Source organism: Chelonoidis abingdonii, chromosome 7 (genome assembly GCF_003597395.2).
Source record: "Chelonoidis abingdonii isolate Lonesome George chromosome 7, CheloAbing_2.0, whole genome shotgun sequence".
In the NCBI taxonomy this organism is placed as follows: Eukaryota; Metazoa; Chordata; order Testudines; family Testudinidae; genus Chelonoidis; species Chelonoidis abingdonii.
This window is the reverse complement of record NC_133775.1, coordinates 55,398,213-55,417,099: the sequence shown is the minus strand read 5'-3', so window position 1 is coordinate 55,417,099 and position 18,887 is coordinate 55,398,213. Positions and strand designations below refer to the sequence as shown.

General features: G+C 41.1%; 1 protein-coding gene across 4 annotated transcripts in view; it reads left to right on the top strand.

Moving 5' to 3' along the window:
* The window catches only part of RGL1 (ral guanine nucleotide dissociation stimulator like 1), a 156,918-nt gene that overhangs the window by 47,765 nt on the left and 90,266 nt on the right, over window positions 1–18,887 (top strand). The window contains exons 1-2 of one of the 4 annotated variants that reach the window (XM_032772940.2): window positions 2,714–2,876; window positions 3,906–4,016. The exons of 1 other annotated variant lie outside the window; for it this stretch is intronic. In XM_032772940.2, coding sequence (XP_032628831.1) covers window positions 2,850–2,876; window positions 3,906–4,016 — 138 coding nt within the window. In that variant the 5' untranslated portion in view covers window positions 2,714–2,849. Of the gene's footprint in view, window positions 1–2,713; window positions 2,877–3,905; window positions 4,017–17,172; window positions 17,215–18,887 lie in introns of those variants that run through there. 2 more of the 4 variants (XM_075067875.1, XM_032772941.2) reach the window with 2 other exon arrangements.

The following is an 18,887-nucleotide window of genomic DNA, read 5'->3' as shown; positions in this document are numbered from 1 at the left end:
CCCCCCCCATTTCTTTCAGATATCGGCAACCAATAGGATTCACAGACATGCACAGGAGGAGGGATTACACCCTATTTTGAGTGCAAAGTGCTGAGCTTGGCTTTCTGTGACCAGGCAATCACGAAGGCCCCAATCTTTGTCACTGTTTTACTTTTGGCAGCATGAATCCTCCCCTCTTCACGTGGGAACCTATTATATTTTGCTTCTTAATGAACCAAATTTTTAGAACCAGTTTATAAAATTGCTGATTCATTTTTATGTATTCAACACAAATCCAGGTTTTTGAATGTCAAAAATTGTGCCAACTTTCAGCATGCAAAATTTTCAGCTCAGCTAGCCTGTAAAACTGCACCTAAAACATAGTTCTAAATTTGTAGGCTGCCAGACTTAGTAGTTGCTTATAACACACAGAGACATTATCTGATATAGCACAGAACATATCCTGGATCATTTTGGTATTACACAACCAAAAAATAAACACACACATAGCCTGAAAAATAGTCAAATGAGTTCAACCATGGCAATACACTTCAGTCTTAGTTTCATAGCTTAAAATAATGTTCCTTGTTTCCTGTTGTTAGCAGCTGCAAGTGGTAGTCTCCCTTAGTTAGCACCATGCTTGCCCTAACTGGTAATAACATCAATATGTATAAGTAAGTCTACCGGTAGTTAGAGCAGGGGTCTGTGCTCCTTTATTCTGTGCTTGGCTCTGTTACTGTCTCACTGAGTGATCCTGTGCACTTGACTTCTGTGTGCTTCAGTTTATTCATCTGAAAAAGGGTTACTAATACTATACTATTTACTTGCCTCACTGAGATGGTCTGAGGAGAACTTAATTAGTGTCAGTAAAGTGCTCTGAGATCTTTAGATGAGGTACATTCACATCTGTGCCTATTATTTGTACATTGGCAAGGTTCAGAGTGGATATCTGATTGAATGTGTAGGGTGAAGTGTCATGGACCCACATTATGAAGAAAAGTAAGTCGTGTTTGTACAGCGCCTACCACAAGGGGTTCCCAGTTCATGACTAGCGCTCTTAGGTGCTATGATAATACAGATCGTGCAGGGGTTTCTAGTCTATATAGGGTAGTTAAGGCTTTGTGGCACATAATGGAATGGTAGATACTGGCCAGTGTTGTTTATGGATTGTATGTAGAGGGTAAGACGTGAAAATGTTGTTGTGTTTTCTTGGTTAATAGTGGGAAGGTGGCTTACGAAGAGAAGGTGATTTGGAAGAGCTAGAACTGATCTTTGGGGTGGATGGCTCTTACATGCAGTATTGGGTGGCTGGTGTTCATTAGTGTGCCAGGCCTGGGTAAATAGAATGAGAGTGAGTGGCTTGTACATCTTCAACCTTTGCAATACAGTGCATAACAGTAAAGTTTGATATCATTGGGAGAGGTGTAAGTGGTATGGATGATATACTAACTGTAGTTTGAGCTATCTTGAGCCGTACTTTCAAACTTCTGGAGATATTTAATATGCAATCTTAACCAAAAATTAGGACATTCAAAGCTATTTGTTTTTTAAACTAGAACACTTTTCCCCTAATGTCACTGATCTATATTCACAACCAGAACTCTTCAGGCTATCTGATTTTTTGACACTTAAAAAAATTGGCCTTTTCTGTTTAAAAAAACAACCCATGTTTGTGAATTGCTTGTGACACTTTCATGTACGTTACTGATTTTGAAAATGGACTACAGTTATCTCTGTATTTGCTACAAACTAATGTGATGAGAGCCTCCAAAAGGACTACAGGCAATTTTTTGCCATCTCATAATTTGAAAACAATTTGGCCAAAAAGCTCCAAGTTTGGCTTAATTTTCTGTCGTCCATGAGGATTCTGCATCTCCTTGTGTCCACAAAGCTGAACTATGTATCACATCTCCTGAGTAAGACTGTCATCTTTTCAAGGCAGTGTTCCTGTCATTTTATACTTGTTCTGTAAAGTGCATTGTACACTTACTGAGCTGGGTAAGTAAATAATACTGCAGGATTCCCTGAACATACCTAGAATCACCACTGAAAAACTTCTGAGTTTTCTTAATAGGAAAAAAAAGAACCTCTCTTGTTTGATGGAAACTCCTGAGTCTCATTTTGCTGAAGTGAGAATGTGTTATGTTTAAGTCTTTTAAGTGAAGTTTTCAGAAAGTCTGTTCTGTTCTGTCATCAGATCAGTGCACTGTAAAACCCATTTTGAATGTCTTGATTCTGAATGGTTTTCAATTATAAAGGCTTTTAGAATATTGAGGTACCATTTTTGTGCTTCTGAAAGATAAAGATAAACTCCTCTATTGGTATTGCAGCTTTACATTGTTAATGCCTGGCTGGAGTCACTCTGATTTAATTATTCAAAGAAGTCTACGCAAGTGGATAATAGCAGTTTATTTAACCCTCCCCCTTCACCACTCCCCTCTCTTTGTCTCTTATAGTTAAGGAAGGGGGGGAAATTACTTTGGTACCTAGTATATATCAGGAAACTAAGATGAATTCCAGAGGCTTAGCACAATGTCGAAGGATCGTTAAGCACTGAAAGATTATTTTATAGTAACTTTATATATGGTGGTGCTTAGAAAGGGGAGTTTAAATTCATAAGCATAAACAGGAAAACCTTACATCACAGTGTGTGTGTGTGTGATGGGGGAGGAGTCTCTCTGTGTCTGTCTCACTCACTCCCAGCACACCACTCACAGTTCTTTGTGGTCATGAATTGACTGCAGAACCCAAGCAATAGAGGCAGAGTGCTGTCTACTGAGTTGAGAAAGTATGTGAGAGGATTGTAAAAGCTATTTGCTTCAGAACAGGATCCATCATGCCCCGTCGATGTCCTGAAGAGGAAACTGAGAATGAAATTGCTTTGGAAAGCTAAAATGGTAACTAGAGTTCCCTTACTTCTCTAAAGACTTTCTAGATGGAGAATCCCTATTTCAGGACTGAATTGTATTCTTTCTGAGTGAATCTGGCACACTGATGACATATTTGTGTGCAACTTTTTGTGTCTGCAATCTCTTGAGACCCACTTTTAAAGTCTCCTCATTGTTCTGTATAATTACCTCTTAGTGTGCATTACTGCTTTTAAAATGATGCTTATCTGCAAAGTAATTGACTTTCTGTGTGTGTTTGTGGAGTGGCACAGAAAAGGGAAACATCTGAGAAAGGGAAATTAGATGAGTCTTTGAGGATGAATTCAGGATTTTTTTTCTCTGGCTCAGCAATAGTGGTTTGTCTTTGTTTTTCTATTTTGTGTTCTTTAGATTAGGAAATATAAAATGGAGAATTATTTCAGGTTATGTTTCAATTAAAGTTTTGATGTGATATTATGGTGCTGCTTCTCCTTTCTGATATTTGTAACTTTCAAAGTCTTAGCCCTGGGAAGTTTTTGTAGCCTGAAATAATATTAAAAATATAAAACAAAGTGCTTTTAATCCCTAGTGTCTAAAGAAATAGACACACTGTATTTTAAATAACTTTTAGTTTCTAAGTTTAAATGATCTCAGCCTGTGTAATTCCTCTCTTTTAAAGTACAATTGTTTCCATAAAGGAAAACCAAAGAGTAATTGCTTTTAAAAATGTTTACTAATCAAAATGGAATCATTTCCTTCAAAAAAGACTATAAAACTATTTAAAATATCTGCAAGTCTAGGAAAAAGAACTAAATGGAAAGTCAGGGTATCCTGATACCATCGGAAATGGCAGCTTGCCAAGAGTATCTCAGCATTCCCTCAATCGAAAAGTGTCCTGGATTGCATTGATTCTTATATTTACTTTGTACAGCCCATCTAGTGTGCTGAGCTCTGCAATAAGCAGTATAGCAGCTAGTACAGATTGTGGTTAGCAGAGAAGGGGGAAAAAGTACCTTTTTTTTTTCTTTCTCTCTTTTTTTTCCCCCCCTTCCATGGCAGAGCTCAATTCAGGACGGGGGTGAAGAGGTAGAGGAAGGAGCTGTTTACCATGTCACCCTCAAAAGAGTGCAGATTCAACAGGCTGCCAATAAAGGAGCAAGATGGCTAGGGGTGAGTAAAACCTGCACAGTGGCATCTTGAGATATTACTTGTAGACTTTGGAGCCCTGGTCCAAAGAGCTGAATTCCACGGCATAGTTATGGTATTAACTTTTAGCAGAGACTGGTTTTAACATTAAAGAACAACTCGATATCTGCATTGCCTGAAAAAAAGTTCTATTGTGTTCAACTCTTAATCTTCTGGATGATATATAAAACTAGGATTGGATCAGTTGTGGTCATGGATCCCATAGTACTTTTTGCAGGTGTAGGGATTTTAGTCCAGGGTCTGATCCTGAACATTACTGAGCACTCTCAATCATTTCACTAAGAGTGGTATGTGTTCTCTACCCCTCAGGATCAGGCCCCTGGACCTGGACACATTCTAACAACTGTATGTACCTACATTCTGTCTACCTGTGGACTCAGTCCAGGACCCTTAGAAGTCAATGGAAAAACTCCCATTAATTACAATGGGAGCAGAACTGGGCTATAATTTCACTGCTTTTTCAGTTGCATACACCATTCATCTTCTCTTTCTGTCCTACACAGTTGTGCAGTGTTGCTATGTGCTGTTACACAAGTGCAGTGTTTCATCTCAAAGGCAGGTGCATTTTAGTTGTGGGTGAAACAAGGCCTGTATAGAAGGCCAAATACTGCAAGATGCTGAATGCCCTAAACTCCTATAAGGTTAGACCCTCCATTGGTATCAAATACCATCACTCCATTAAAGCCAATGGATCTATGTCAGTACACCGCTTGAGGATCTGGCCCATATTTTTGTCTATTTGTAAATTTCCTTCAGAATGAAAGGCACAATACACATTCTAGATCAGATTTATTTACCGGTTTGAAAAACATCTTTCCTCAATCCATATAAGGTCAATAATTTAAAGGCTCTTAGGGCTACCCTGAGGTTTAAATCAAATAGATTTTTTTTGTCAGGTATCATGGCATAAAGCAATGTGTGAGACAGCAGCACTGAAAACACAGTCTAGAAAGATAAGCAAACTTTGCCCTGCATGCAGATAGTGTTCAGAATTTCCCCTTTCCCTATTTCCAAGAAGTACACAGAGTTCTAAGCAGAACAGATTATTTCAAATCTGCTTCCTTTGATGAGTGGCAAATTTCCCATCTCTGCCTCCTGTTTATAGCAGGGTTGGGGGAAAAATAGCTGAATGTATTTTTGAGCTGTTAATTGCACAGATGGTAGTTTTGCCAGAGGTCAAAACCATTTTGAGTGAGATTGTCCCACAGATGTAGTCACCACAATTGAAGCACTTTTCATTGGAGTCACTGCTGTTTAGTAGCGTCCATGGATGGGGAGTGGGGTGCTCAGACCTGTAGTCCGTGGACAGGTGTCCATGTTACAGAGACCACCACCACAACTGGCAGGAGTTGGTGTACTATTTTGATTGTAGGGAGAGGTCAAGGACTGAAGCGTCATGGAAAATGAGCGATCCTTTATTGCTGGATAGAACTGGTCCCTCCAGGTAAGGATTGAAGTACATTTGTGGGCAGGGAAGCCGCATGTTAGAATGTCTGCAGCTGTCCTGTTCATAAATGGATAAATTCAGTCTCCTGGGCTGTCAGGCTGGCATCTTTTATGAGCAATTATCCTGCACAATTATTTTAAAATCAAAACAGTCCCACAACCTTTTTGTTCACTTTAAGCACTTCAGAACTTAAAATATTTTAAGTCCTTTAAGTAGATGGGACCTGAGCCTGCTTTCGCTGTTGACTTCAGTGGGAACAGGACTGGTCCCCTGGTCAGTAAACAGCCCTTATGCTGGAGCACTGGTGATTAATGTGCACTCCATCAGCAATTCTGCCTTAAAAAGAAGAACTGTTTTTTAGAAGTGTCATCAGTTTTGTTTTGCTTTACTTTGAAATCTAGAGCTGATGTGGTTTTATTACTCTATGTGTTTAACTTTTTCAGCAGTTTGTAATTGATAGCACTGTATAAAATGAATTACTTCCAAAAAGCCATTGGGTTTCCCAGTGTTGGAGTTCTCTTTCTTTTTAATGATGCTGTAAGTCCTGCCTGTGTGGGTTACTGATTCAGGGCCAAACTGAAGAAAATGGAAGAGTAATGCATACATATCCAACACCAGGATGTGGGCTTTAGTTTGAAAAATACAGGAACTCTTTATGCTTAAACAATTTTTCCTTTAAAAAAGTCAAATTGAGAGTGTCTAGGCTCCCTGGAACTACCAATGCAAATCCTGTGAAGGTCTACTGAGTTCTTCATCCTTCTAAGAAAGAGAAATTGAGTTCCTTGTAGTTTATTGCAGTGGGGTAGGTGTCTTTCCTTTGTGACTTTAAAAACTGAAGGCCTGTTTACTGTGCATGGATATTAAATATCCTGTGGCATTGTAGTGGTTTGATCCAGTGACCCCCAAGTAGCTGCTTTTCAATGGTGCTCTGTGTATAAAGTGCTTTGTAATCCTTTTAGATGAAAGGCACTAGGTAAAAATTTAAATTATTGTTTACCATATTGGAGAGAGTGCTGCAGAATTCATACTGAAAATGTCAGTGAATTAAAAATCTGCTTGTTTATTTAAAATATATCAGAATTTTACGCTTTACAAAGTACCATTAAGTATTGACAGGCTTGAAATCTTGGACAAATTCATTCCTATTGTTATGACACAAAAGACAACAGAGTGAGACTGTGTATGAATCTAGTCCATTCGGTCTGTTTCAGCCTTTCATATTTAAACTTCTTTTTTTTAAACAAAATTCCCCACCATAGAGAGCATCCAAAGACACTCATCCCACTGGACCCATTACAACTGAACGGTCTGCAAAAGGGTCAGTCACAGGGTCTCAATTAAGCATCTTAACACTTTGCATCCCTATAACTCTAACTAATATTTGGTGTTTCAAATTTTTGTAGTAGTAATAAAAAAAAGACTCCTGGGAGGAGGTCATGTAAGCAAAGGTCTGCCAAGAGTCAAATGCTTATAGCCCTAATAAACCTTTCTGAAAATAGGAGTCTAGTATATAAACATCCAGCCACTCAGCTTTTGTTTTAGCAGAAGGCTGTGTTTAAGAAGGTATCCTTCACTAGAGACAATGTTATGAAAGCTAGCTGTAATACTACAAATCTCCATAAGATCATCAGTTTGATCCATTAGATTTAGTTTTAAGTGGCTTTAAAATGTATAACTTGCTATTATTAATTATTTCTGTTACCATAATGCCAAGGAACCCTAGTCACGGATCAGTATCCTGTTGTGCTAAACACTGTAGAAATACCTGCTCCTGCCCTGAACTGCTTTCAATCTGTATATAAAGCGTGGTCTACGCTTGAGGGGGAGGAAGAATCTAAGTTACGCAACTTCAGCTATCAGAATAGCAGCCAAGTTAGGCTGTATCCATAAAAAGAACAGGAGTACTTGTGGCACCTTAGAGACTAACAAATGTATCATGCTCAAATAAATTTGTTAACTTCAGCTATGTTATGTGGCTGAAGTCAATGTACTTAGATCTACTCACCACGGTGTCTTCACTGTGGTAAGTCAAAGGCTGACGCTATCCCGTCGACTCTACCTGTGCCTCTTGCCCTGGTGGAGTACTGGAGTCGACAGGAGAGCGCTCAGCGGTCGATTTATTACATCTAGACTAGACGCGATCTAGACTAGATTGCTGCCCGTTGATCCAGCAGGTAATGTAGACAAGCCCTAAGACAAAAGACAACAGATGGATACAGACAGACGGGAGGACTACAAGAAAACAATGAGACCATATTGGTCCACATGATATGCAGTATTCTCTGCATACCAGCAGCTTAACTGTTTTATGGATGTTTATGGGTAGCTCCTCTCAGGCATGAGGGGCAGCATGAGAAAGCACAAAGGTGCTTGTTTTAAAATGTAACAATTGGGCTATGGAGGCTGGCATCATGGGCCGATGGGAGGTGGAAGTTGACCTCTTAATAGTCAATGAGAGATGATGGGTGAAGTGGGGATGGGCTGTTGAAAGACCTTCAAAGTGAAGATGCTATGTTTGATGCAATAGAGAAGGGTGGGCCACTGGATGGAGGTCGAGAGAGAGGAGACATACTCAAAGTGACAGTCTAGAAAAATTATCTTTGCAGTAGCATTCTGAATGGGTTTGAGTGGGGTTTACATTTGTCAACACCAGAGAAAAGGATGCTGCAGAGAGAAAAGGATGCTGAAATGCAATATGATGAAATCCTGGGTCAGAGTTTCATCTGTGTTCTGGATAGGAAAGCTTGTATCTTAAAGATGTTATACAGAAAGAATCTGCTAAATTTACACTTAGCCTGGAAGTGAAGTTGTAGAGAGACAGAGAGAAGTCCAAGTTGAAAATGACACTTAGGTTGCAGGCCTGCATGTCAGGCAGGGTGGTGATATTGTCCACAGAGATTGAAAAAGGAGGTAGCAGGGAGGATTTGGAGGGGAGAAGAGATTAAGAACTCTGTTTTAGTCATGCTGTGGATCTCTAAGCATCAGCTCAAACTCATGATTTTAGTTTGGGCAGAGGAGACGGTTTAGATTAGAAAGGTAAATCTGAAAGCTGTGAGCATAGAGATGGTAGTTGAGTTTGTGTTTGCAGAGGTGATTACCCAGATATAAGGTTTGGGGAGGGAGTGAGGAGGATTGGCTGATGGACGGATTAAAGGTAGGAGAACCAGGGGAGGACAGAAGAGCATGGTTGATGGTGTTGAAGGCAGCTGAGAGGTCAAGGAAGATGAAGATGGAGTACTGGTTCTGAGCTTTGGCTAAGAAGAGGTCTTTGGAGACTTTGAGAGTGGTTTCAGTGGAGTGCAAGGGGTGCAAGCCACATTGGAGTGGGCCAAGGGTGGAAGTGGAAGAGAGGACACCAGACAGCAACTGTGAACAACACATTCAATGAGCTTAGAGATGAAAGGCGGGGTGAAATAGTAGTTGGAGAGGCAGGTGGATCAAGGGTGTGTTTTTTTGTGATGGCAGAGACTAAAGCAGCCTGTATTGCCAGCTGAAAGAGTCAGGCAAAAGTGAGAAGTTAAGGGAAAGAGTAAGAGAGAGGACAAGAGTGGTGTGAAGACCAGAGGGTGTGATAGGGTTTCTAGGGCAAGTGAAGGGGTTAGAGGAGGAGAGCAGGTGAGAAGCTTCTATGTCTGTGATGGAGAGAAGGAGAGAGACAGTTGTGGGGGTGGGGAAGAAAAATCAAGCCACGGGGAGGAGGAAGCTCTCATTGTATTTTGCCAGTTTTCTCTTCTGAGAAAGAAGTGGAGGTAGGAGAAGGGGAGGGTTTCAGGAGTGAGTGATGGTGGTGAAAAAGTGGCTGAGATTGTGGTTGTGTGATCCAGTTAAGTTGGAGAAGGAGAGTTACTTACCTAGGAAGATGGCAGAACTGAAGGAGAAGAGGACAGAATTTTGTAGTGGAGGAAGTTGACCTATTACAGGATTTTCACCAGAATAATTCCGCAGTGTGAGAGCTGAAGCAAATGAAGTGGATGTTGGGGGTGAGGCTGGGCTGGTGGTGGGTAGGGCAGACCTTGCAATGAGAGAGAGGGGCAAAAGAGTCAAGGGTGGAGGAGAGTAAAGTGTGGAGAGAATCAACAGCCATATAAATAAAAGAAAAGAGGAGGGAGTGCAGGGAGGAGAAGTCTGAGAGCGAATGAGAAATCAGCAATTTTAATGGACTGGAAGTCATGAAAAGGCTGAGTGACCAGCATAGTGTGGGGGACTGATGGGCAGTGCTGAAAGGCATGAGATAATGGTCAGAGAAGGGGAAATCAGCAACAGACATAGATGCTGATTCTGTGGGTGCTCTGGGGATGGAGCATCCACAGGGGATGCTGAGCACCCACTGGCAGCACCCCTAGCAGTTCCCCCCAGCGCTTCCTGGCAGGCCCCGCAAATCAGCACCTCCCTCTCCCTCCCAACGCCTCCCACACACTGCAATCAGCTGTTTTGTGGCATGCAGGGAGAGAGGAGGAAGGAGCAAGGACGCAGTGTGCTTGGGGGAGGGAGTGGAATTGGGTGGGAAGAGTTTGGGTAGGGTGGGACCTTGAGGGAAGAGGTAGAATGGGAGCGGGTCCTGAGGAAGAGTACCCCCCAACGCTATGGAAAGTCAATGCCTGTGGCAGCAGACACAGGAGAATAAGCTGTGCTTGGTGAAGCCAAGTCAAGTGATAGGCCCTTTTGGTGAGTGGGAGAACCGAGCCAGGGTTGCAGGTTAAATGAAGACATGCAGGCCAGGAAATGTGCAGCTAAAGGTTCAAGTGGGTCATTAACATGGAGCTGAAGTTCTCGAGGATGACTATGGCAGACTGAGAAGAGAGAGCTAGGAAGTGAAATCAGAGACGAAGATTGATGGGAAGGAGTGAGTTGAGTGGATGGTAGATGACAGCAACATGGAGGGACAGAGGAGAGATGACTCTATACCAGCGGTAGGCAACCTATGGCACGTGTGCCAAAGGCGGCACGCGAGCTGATTTTCAGTGACACTCACACTGCCTGGGTCCTGGCCACAGGTCTGGGGGGCTCTGCATTATAATTTAATTTTAAATGAAGCTTCTTAAATATTTTAAAAACCTTATTTACTTTACATACAACAACAGTTTAGTTATATATTATAGACTTATGGAAAGAGACCTTCTAAAAACGTTAAAGTGTATTACTGGCACGCAAAACCTTAAATTAGAGTGAATAAATGAAGACTCAGCACACCACTTCTGAAAGGTTGCTGACTCCTGCTTTATACAGTGCTGTTCAAACGAGAAGAAAAAGGGGGATGGGGGAGGAGGGACGGGTTGGAAGCGGTAGGAATGGGAAAAGAGAAGCCTGACAGCTCCACCATGGTCTGATCTAGGCAGGGAGCGTGAGAGAAGGAGAGGCCTCTGTAAGAGAGGGCAGCTGCAGAGTCCCCTGGCAGAGGACAGGATTGAGGTCTGAGAACCAGGGGCAGGAGGGAGTGAGCTATGCAGAGGTTGTGAATGACTTTTATATTTTTAGACATGGATTGGGCATTCCAGAGACATCAAGGGAAAGGAGGGAATGGGCATGAGGCTCAGAATAGTGTCACAAGAGGGTGGGGATGGATATGGGAAGTGGAGAGGGCAGGGATGGATGAAGGGCCAGACTTGGGACCAATGTTACCAGAGGGGAAGAAGAAGAGGGGTGGAGCTGGAATTGTGCTGATGGGAGGAGAGAGGGGATGGCGTAGGGGGAAGAGGAGCAGGTAGAGCTAGTGGGAACTGTAGGAAGGTGAAGGTAATAAGGATAGGGATATGGAGCCAGTTGGCGGACGCTGAGAGGAGAACGGATGTTGTGATGCAAAAGAGAGGCGTGATGAGAGTCATGGCTGAGTGACAGATGGTCAAGATTACAAAAATAGAGTCTGAAAAATGTTGTGAAGCTTTACTTCTAGAAGGCAGCTGGAGTGTGTTGTTTCACCCTGCCAGGGAGGAGAAAGTGGAGGGCCATGTTCTGACCTGGAAAGATCTGGTTGGGAGGGAAACATCCTGGAACAGAAGTGACTCTCTGGTGCTTGTAGAAGATAGAAACCACGTGAAGCTGATTTCCTGCACCTTACAAATGATAGCTAAGCTTGAGAGACAATCTTCGAATCATAATTTCTCCATTTCTTGATGGGAGATACAGACTAAGGTACTGTAATAGCGGTTCTTACAAAGGATCTCAGATGTGCCTTAAGAAGATGGGGAACCTGCTAAATAAATAACTGGCCAGTGAGATCAATTTCAGTAGCCCGTTCAACCTAATTCAGTTAGCTTTATGGCTTTGTTTACTTCAAACTGTGAGGTTTCAGAGATGTGACTATTTCTTTTTGCTTAGTTTTTGGCCATAGTTAAGCTTTTGTCCTGTGGGGTTTTTATGTTTTGGACTAACCTGTCTGGGGGGTCTTTTTGATGTTGTTGGACTGGGTATAGAGTTGAGCATGCTCCTCTTTTAGATGCTAACATATAATTGAAATAAACATTAAACTGCAGTGGGAGGGTAGCTTAATACAGACCTGGTGGCCACTTGCAGTTTTGCATTGGATCTGAAGGGCTGTGAAGTATTTGGTAAATGTCTTTTCTGAGAATCTCATATTTTTGTTTCAAAACTGGATTATAATTAATTGCCTCACACAGAAAGCTGGATATGATGTCTTGCTTGGCTTCTAAGCACAGCTTCAGTCACAGGCATTGCCAGAGAGGTTATATTGGGTAATTCACTCAGAAAAACATCATTGGAACGTTAATCTAACTTTTTACTCCCAATGTGGTTCCCGCTGTCTGGGTCTCTAGCCACAATTTTAGCCTTAGGAGCAACCATCCCATTGAGGTTTTGAAAAAAATCTTTGAAAATAAGTTATATTTTAGACTGGATTTTTGTTTTTCCAGCCCCTGCTCACCAGGGATAGATTAAGATTTAAATGGAACCTAGAGCCACCAAAACTTCAGGAACACCTAAAACTTCACCCCGTGGACAGACTTCATCTGAGCCCACCTTACCCTTGGACAGACTCTTTCTGCCAGCTTCAAGATGTCTTTTATCTTAGGTCCCTGAACTTCTTGTTAAGTGCAGCTTCCTAGCCCACTCAGCGGGCAAGGGCTTGACATTTGTTTTGTCACCGGCTTACTGCTGCATCTGGGCCACTTCTGACTAAGGCAGCTCAGATTCCTGTCCCTCCACTGCACAACTGAAGGCAGGAACTGGTGGGAGCAGTTCTAATGATGTGTTTGGCAAAAGCAGCGGAATAGTTCCCAGGGATCTGGCAGGCATTATCCCAGCAGACACCATGCTGGGTTACTGTCTATAGCAGGAGTCAGCAACCTTTTAGAAGCGGTGTGCCGAGTCTTCATTTATTCACTTTAATTTAAGGTTTCGCGGGCCGGTAATACATTTTAATGTTTTTTAGAAGGTCTCTCTCTATAAGTCTATATATTATATAACTAAACTAGTGTTGTATTGTAAAATAAACAGGGTTTTCAAAATGTTCAAACAGGCCGGTATTAGTCTTGTTAGAGCTGGTATGGCAACACCCTTTTTTTCATGTTCTCTCTGTATAGATATCTTCCTACTGTATTTTCCACTGCATGCATCTGATGAAGTGGGTTTTAGCCCATGAAAGCTTATGCCCAAATAAATTTGTTAGTCTCTAAGGTGGCACAAGTACTCCCCGTTCTTTTTGCTGATACAGACTAACACGGCTACCACTCTGAAACCAGTAATAATTGTGTTTGCTGTTAACTAGAAAGGTAAAATTCAGTGATGTTATTTCTTTCAAGATCAGATAAACTGAAGAAATAACAAATCAGTTCATGCTGAAAGGAAATTACCATTTTTGTTCTGAATATTATAAGATGTAGGTCACTGTTAGGGTTAAAGCAGTGTTGGCAAGCAGTATGGTTATGTGTCATTGGAAAGCCTCAGAGAAGCAACATATGAGCTGCATTGAGACATTGTAAAGACAGGAGACCTGGAGTAACCATTAGTTTAGAATTTTTTTTGATGTTTTCATCTAAGGAACAGGCTGCTGTACAGTGGATACGTTAGTCACGCTTGGTTTTAAATTTAGCCTTTGTAAAGTTAATTAAAAATATATTCAGTGACAATCTAGAAATGCAGGCTTTCAACTTGTATTTATCATTATTGCTTTAGAAATCTACTTGCCAAATAAATACTCTATTACAAAAGTATTCTAATGGTCTGAAATCAAGAGGGAAATGCAGGCAATATGCATGCATCAATAAGCAAATGTTATAGTGCTGCTTGTCATCAGACTCAGAGCTATTCCAGAACTGGTAAAATACTAAAATAATTCATAAAACATACTTCTTGTCTCCAAACACTAGAAAGTACCTATTGAGTTCAAACCATTACATCTGCTAGAGACCAGTTCCGAGCCCATTAAAATCAGTCACAGCACTGCCGTTAACTCCATTGGTGCAGGATTAGGCCTGTAGTGTCTATCCTTTAAAGGCTAACGTGAGCTTTATGTGTTTCTATAAAGCCCCATTTGTAAACCTCAAAGCAGATCACAGAAATAGATATAGAAATCATGAAAACATATAGAAATACATTTAGGGCCAAACTGTGAAGTCCTTTTTCTGGTTTTACTTAGTCATTCTCAGGCAAAACTCATATTGAAGACTGTGGGAACTTTGCTTGAGTGAAGACGGAGGAAAATATTCAGTAAGGACTTCTGGATTTGGGGCCATGGAAATCAAGCTCCTATGTATAACAATCACTTCACTTCCCATAGCTGCTGCTTAACACAACACAGTACCATACTATCAATAATTTAGGGACTGGAAGTGAAGTAAAAGAACATAGGAAGGAACAGAATTACGAGGAACATAAATGAGCATGATTTGTTGGGGAAGCGTCAACATGGCTTTTGTAAAGGGCAGTCATGCCTCACCAACCTATTAGAATTCTTTGAGGGAATCAACAGACATGTGAACAAGAGTGATCTAGTGGATATAATACACTTGGACTTTCAGAAAGCCTTTGACTAGATCCCTCGCCAAAGGCTCTTAAACAAAGTAAGAAGTCATGGGATAAGACGGAGGGTACTCTCATGGATCAGTAACTGGAAAAACATTGATTTTTACATGGTTTTTTTTTTAATTAGAGAATTTTGGTTTTTTATCACAGAAAACTAGGATTCCTGCTCATAAATGATCTGTGAAAAGAGGTAAACAGGGAGGTGGCAAAGTTTGCAGATTATACAAAATTATTCAAGATAGTTAAGACCAAAGCAGACTGCAAAGAGTTACAAAGAGATCTCACAAAACTCAGTGATTGGACAACAAAATGGCAGATGAAATTCAGTGTTGATTTGAAAAACATAATCCCAATTGTACATACAAAATGATAGGGTCTAAATTAGCTGTTACCTCTCAAGAAGGTGAACTTGGAGTCATTTGTGATTAGTTCTCTGAAAATATCTGCTCAATGTGAAGGAGCAGTCAAAAAAGCTAACAAGGTTAGAAATGTATCCTCAGTTCATGGAGGATTGCTCCACAATGGCTACTAGCCAAAATGGTCAGGGGTTCAACCCCATGCTCCATGTCCCTTGCTTCTCACTTTCAGAAGCTGAGTGTGGACGACTGGGGATGGATCGCTTAATGATTGACTGTTCTGCTTATTCCATCTGAAGCATCTGGCATTGGCCAGGGTTGGAAGACAGGATGTTGGGCTAGATGAACCATGGGTCCGACCCAGTATGGTTGTTCTTATATCCAATTAAAATGATAATGATCTGGCATTCTTACAACACCTATCATCCAAATGCTTTTCAAAGCACTGCCACAAATATTGACTGGACAGACTAACTAGAAAATCTTATGGTGTGATGTGGTATAAAGGTTTCATATGCATACATTTGGTTTGGGCACGTAATCTATGAGCGACATTGTTACCTGGGCTTTTGTGCGGGGTTATGTTTTGTAGGGGAGGAGGAAATATTTCTGGGGTAGCTTCAGCGCCGGTTCCAGGCACCAGGGCAGGAAGCAGGTGCTTGGGGTGGCCAGTGGAAGGGGGCGACACATCCAGGTCTTTGGTGGCAATTCGTCGGCAGGTCCCTCAGTCCCTCTTGGAGGGAAGGACTGGCTACCGAATTGCCGCCGAAGAATGAAGCAGCACAGTAGAGCTGCCGTCAAAGTGCCGTCGATCGCGGCTTTGTTTTTTTTTTTTTTTCCTCTTCGCCGCTTGGGGCGGCAAAAAAGCTGGAGCCGGCCCTGGGTAGCTTGCTTTTTTTTTTTTTTTTAAATGGAGCTCTTTGAAGTTTCTGAGAAGTTTGAAATGTTAGTATAAATCCTGGGGGAGATGGATTAGTTGTCAAAGATGCAAAGCATTATTTATTTCATGGCTCTATAGTTTATCATGAGTATCTTCTCAACGTGTGTGACATATGCAGTATAATTCCAGTTATCTGACAATCCTTATTATCTGAATCCACAGTGTGTCCCCAGTGTAGCCCTTAGTAAATAGGACTTCCATTTATCCAAATGCCTGGTAATCCAGAACTTTTGGTTATCCCTCAGGCCATTTGGATAAATGAGAGGGTATCATATATGGAGAGCAACAACTATTTAATAATGCACAGCATCACGATACATTTTAGGACAGGAAGTGAATGAGCTATAACCCTCAAGGAAAAGATCTAGGCTTCATTGTGGACAGTTCTATGAAAATATTTACTCACTATGCAGTAACAATCATGAAACAAAGCAAATGTTAGGTTCTGAAAAGGAGTGCGGGGGGGGAGAAAACACTACTAAAAATATTGTAATGATGGTAGATAAACTGTGCTGAGATCTTATCACACCATCTCAAAAAGATGTAACACAAGCAGAAGAGGTCCAGAGATGGGAAATGAAAACAGTTAGAGGCCTGGAGAGACTTTCAGATGAAAAGACACTGAAATTATTAGGATTATTTAATTTAGGCCCTGACCTTATAAAGTCTTATGAATTGAACTATAAGCACAAGTACAATCCTTGGCAGGATTGGGGCCTTACAGTAGAGATGAATAAGAGGGCATAAGAAAGGTATATTAAAATAATGAATGGTATAGAGAAGGTAAGCTGGCTGCTCCTGTTTTTCTTATATCAAGGAGATGTTCAATGAAATTGAAAAGTCATAATTTTAAAATGGAAATACATTTTTATACCAGCCATAATAACCTGGCAGATACATTTCTGGAAGATGTAATTGCACAGCTTAGAAGGATTCAAGAAGAAATAGATATTTATGTGGATAATGAGAACAATCACAGTTACATTAGATAAGCTTAGAAGAGAGAAACTTTCATGCTTCAGGGCATAAAACAGCCACAAATTTCCCAGGTCTAGGAAAACTCTTTCCCAATGGGCAGGTTATTCCACAATGTCTGTTATGAGCATTCTTGTATCTTCCTCTGAAGCATCTGGTTCTGTCCATTGTCAGAGACAGTGTGGACCACTGGTTTGGTCTGATGTGTCAATTACTTTGTGCCTATATTCATCAATTTCTTTTTCCAGTTTGTCCGCGGTCAGAATTTAGGTGAGCAGATTGCAATTACTCACAGCAGAATTTGACAGGACACCATGGCTAATACTTTTAAACTCATGAAAAGCGCTATGAGAACTTCAGTGACCAGTAGATGCTAGGACTTTATTATAACATAATTTGTGATTTCCCTGTGGGCCTGTTTTTCAGAAGTGCTGAGCACCTGCAACCTCATTTCTAGTCATGAGATCTGTGAGTACTCAGCTCCACTGAAATAAGTCCTGTATTATTTTCTTTCTGCGAAACAGGCTGTACTTCATACTGTTCTGTGTGGGTTTGCGTGTATCCAGGAATCATGTGGCTTGCTCTTTGCTTTACTCTACCCAGCTATATAATAGCCCTTAATTAAAAAATAAAAAGGCAACTAGAAAATAGCACACTACATGTGGTCTCATCAGACCCTTATGCAATGGAAGAATAATGTCCTTTGACTTGTGTTCAATACCCTTTATTTATACACTGCAGAATTGTGTTTGCTTTTTGTTACTTCTTCTAAGCATTGTGCTGAAAGATTTAATGTTCTGCCTACTTTAACCCCTCAGATCTTTCCCAATCTGTGTTCAGTAGTGCATGACTTTTGAGGGTAATACTTTTGACAGATTTTCCTGCTAGCCTCTTACATTTCTCTACATTTAATTTCATACGCCTTCTGTTGCCCATTCTCCTAACTCATCAGAATGAGGCTGCCCTTTGATTTTGATGACATCTTTTGCAAATAAAGTGAAATTGGCAAATTTGGTAGTTCCCACCTGGGTGTGAAAATGTCTGCCATTTTGCATTGCAGCACTGACCTGTGATCAGCCTTTTGCTCCATCAAACAACTGTGGCTAAGGCATGATAGGCTTTTTTGGTCCCAATATGATACTGATGTACAAACTAAAGCCCTGATTTTACAGTCAGCTCTGTAGGGGCAGAGTCTTGCATTAGTAAGGTGCTCGTTGCTGGCTTGGGCACAAATGAGATTATAGCTGCCATTCCAAAACGCTTCCTCCTGCATCTTTACATCTCCTATCATTTAAAAAATAATGTGACATAAGTATCACCAGTGTTCATTAAGAATAAACTGTATATTTCATTATCTTGAATACATTGTATATTACTTGCTATACAAATTTATGGAGAACATGAATGCCCAAAATGTGTCATCTAAACTAGAGACACATGATGATCTGGGAGTCAAGAGTCCTAGATTATATTTCCAACTGCTGTGGACTCATTGTGTTGCCTTGAACAAGCTATCTGACTTCTCTGTGCTTTCGTTTCTTCATCTGTGATAAGCTTACCCATATCTGTAAACTACTTTGACATCCTTGGATCAAAGTATTATATTTTATTGTCATGGCATAATGTACATGCCCCTGAGAAAGAAGTCTTATACAGTACATATGTTACAACAAGCAGTTCTGTACCGGGGCAAAATTTTCTTGATCCACACTATGAAACTCTGTTGTGTATACTGGTAGTGCAGTGATTGTGTAGATAAATACATTCAAAAGCTCACACACCGGCACAGTCTTGAATATTAGAACCTGTTTTGTTAAGAGGAAGGATTTTGGGAAAGGCACTGGGGTTGATCCCCCACTCTTTCTAAAAACTGCCCTTTGACTTCCAGGCAGATCCCACCAGAGTTGAGCAAAAGTATATAGTTTAATGTACACAGGATAGTACTTTCCTGCATGGGGGCTACTGTGTCAGCATTTGGAATGCATTCAAGTGCTAGTATGTGACCTGTACCCTCCCTCAGCCTCATGGGCCAGAGCCAAGAATGCTACCCACTGAACCATAAAGACACCAATAAGGTGTCAGCATTTCAAACACTTCCTCTGTGTGACGTTGCTGTACTCCACTCTTTCATCCATTTTTTC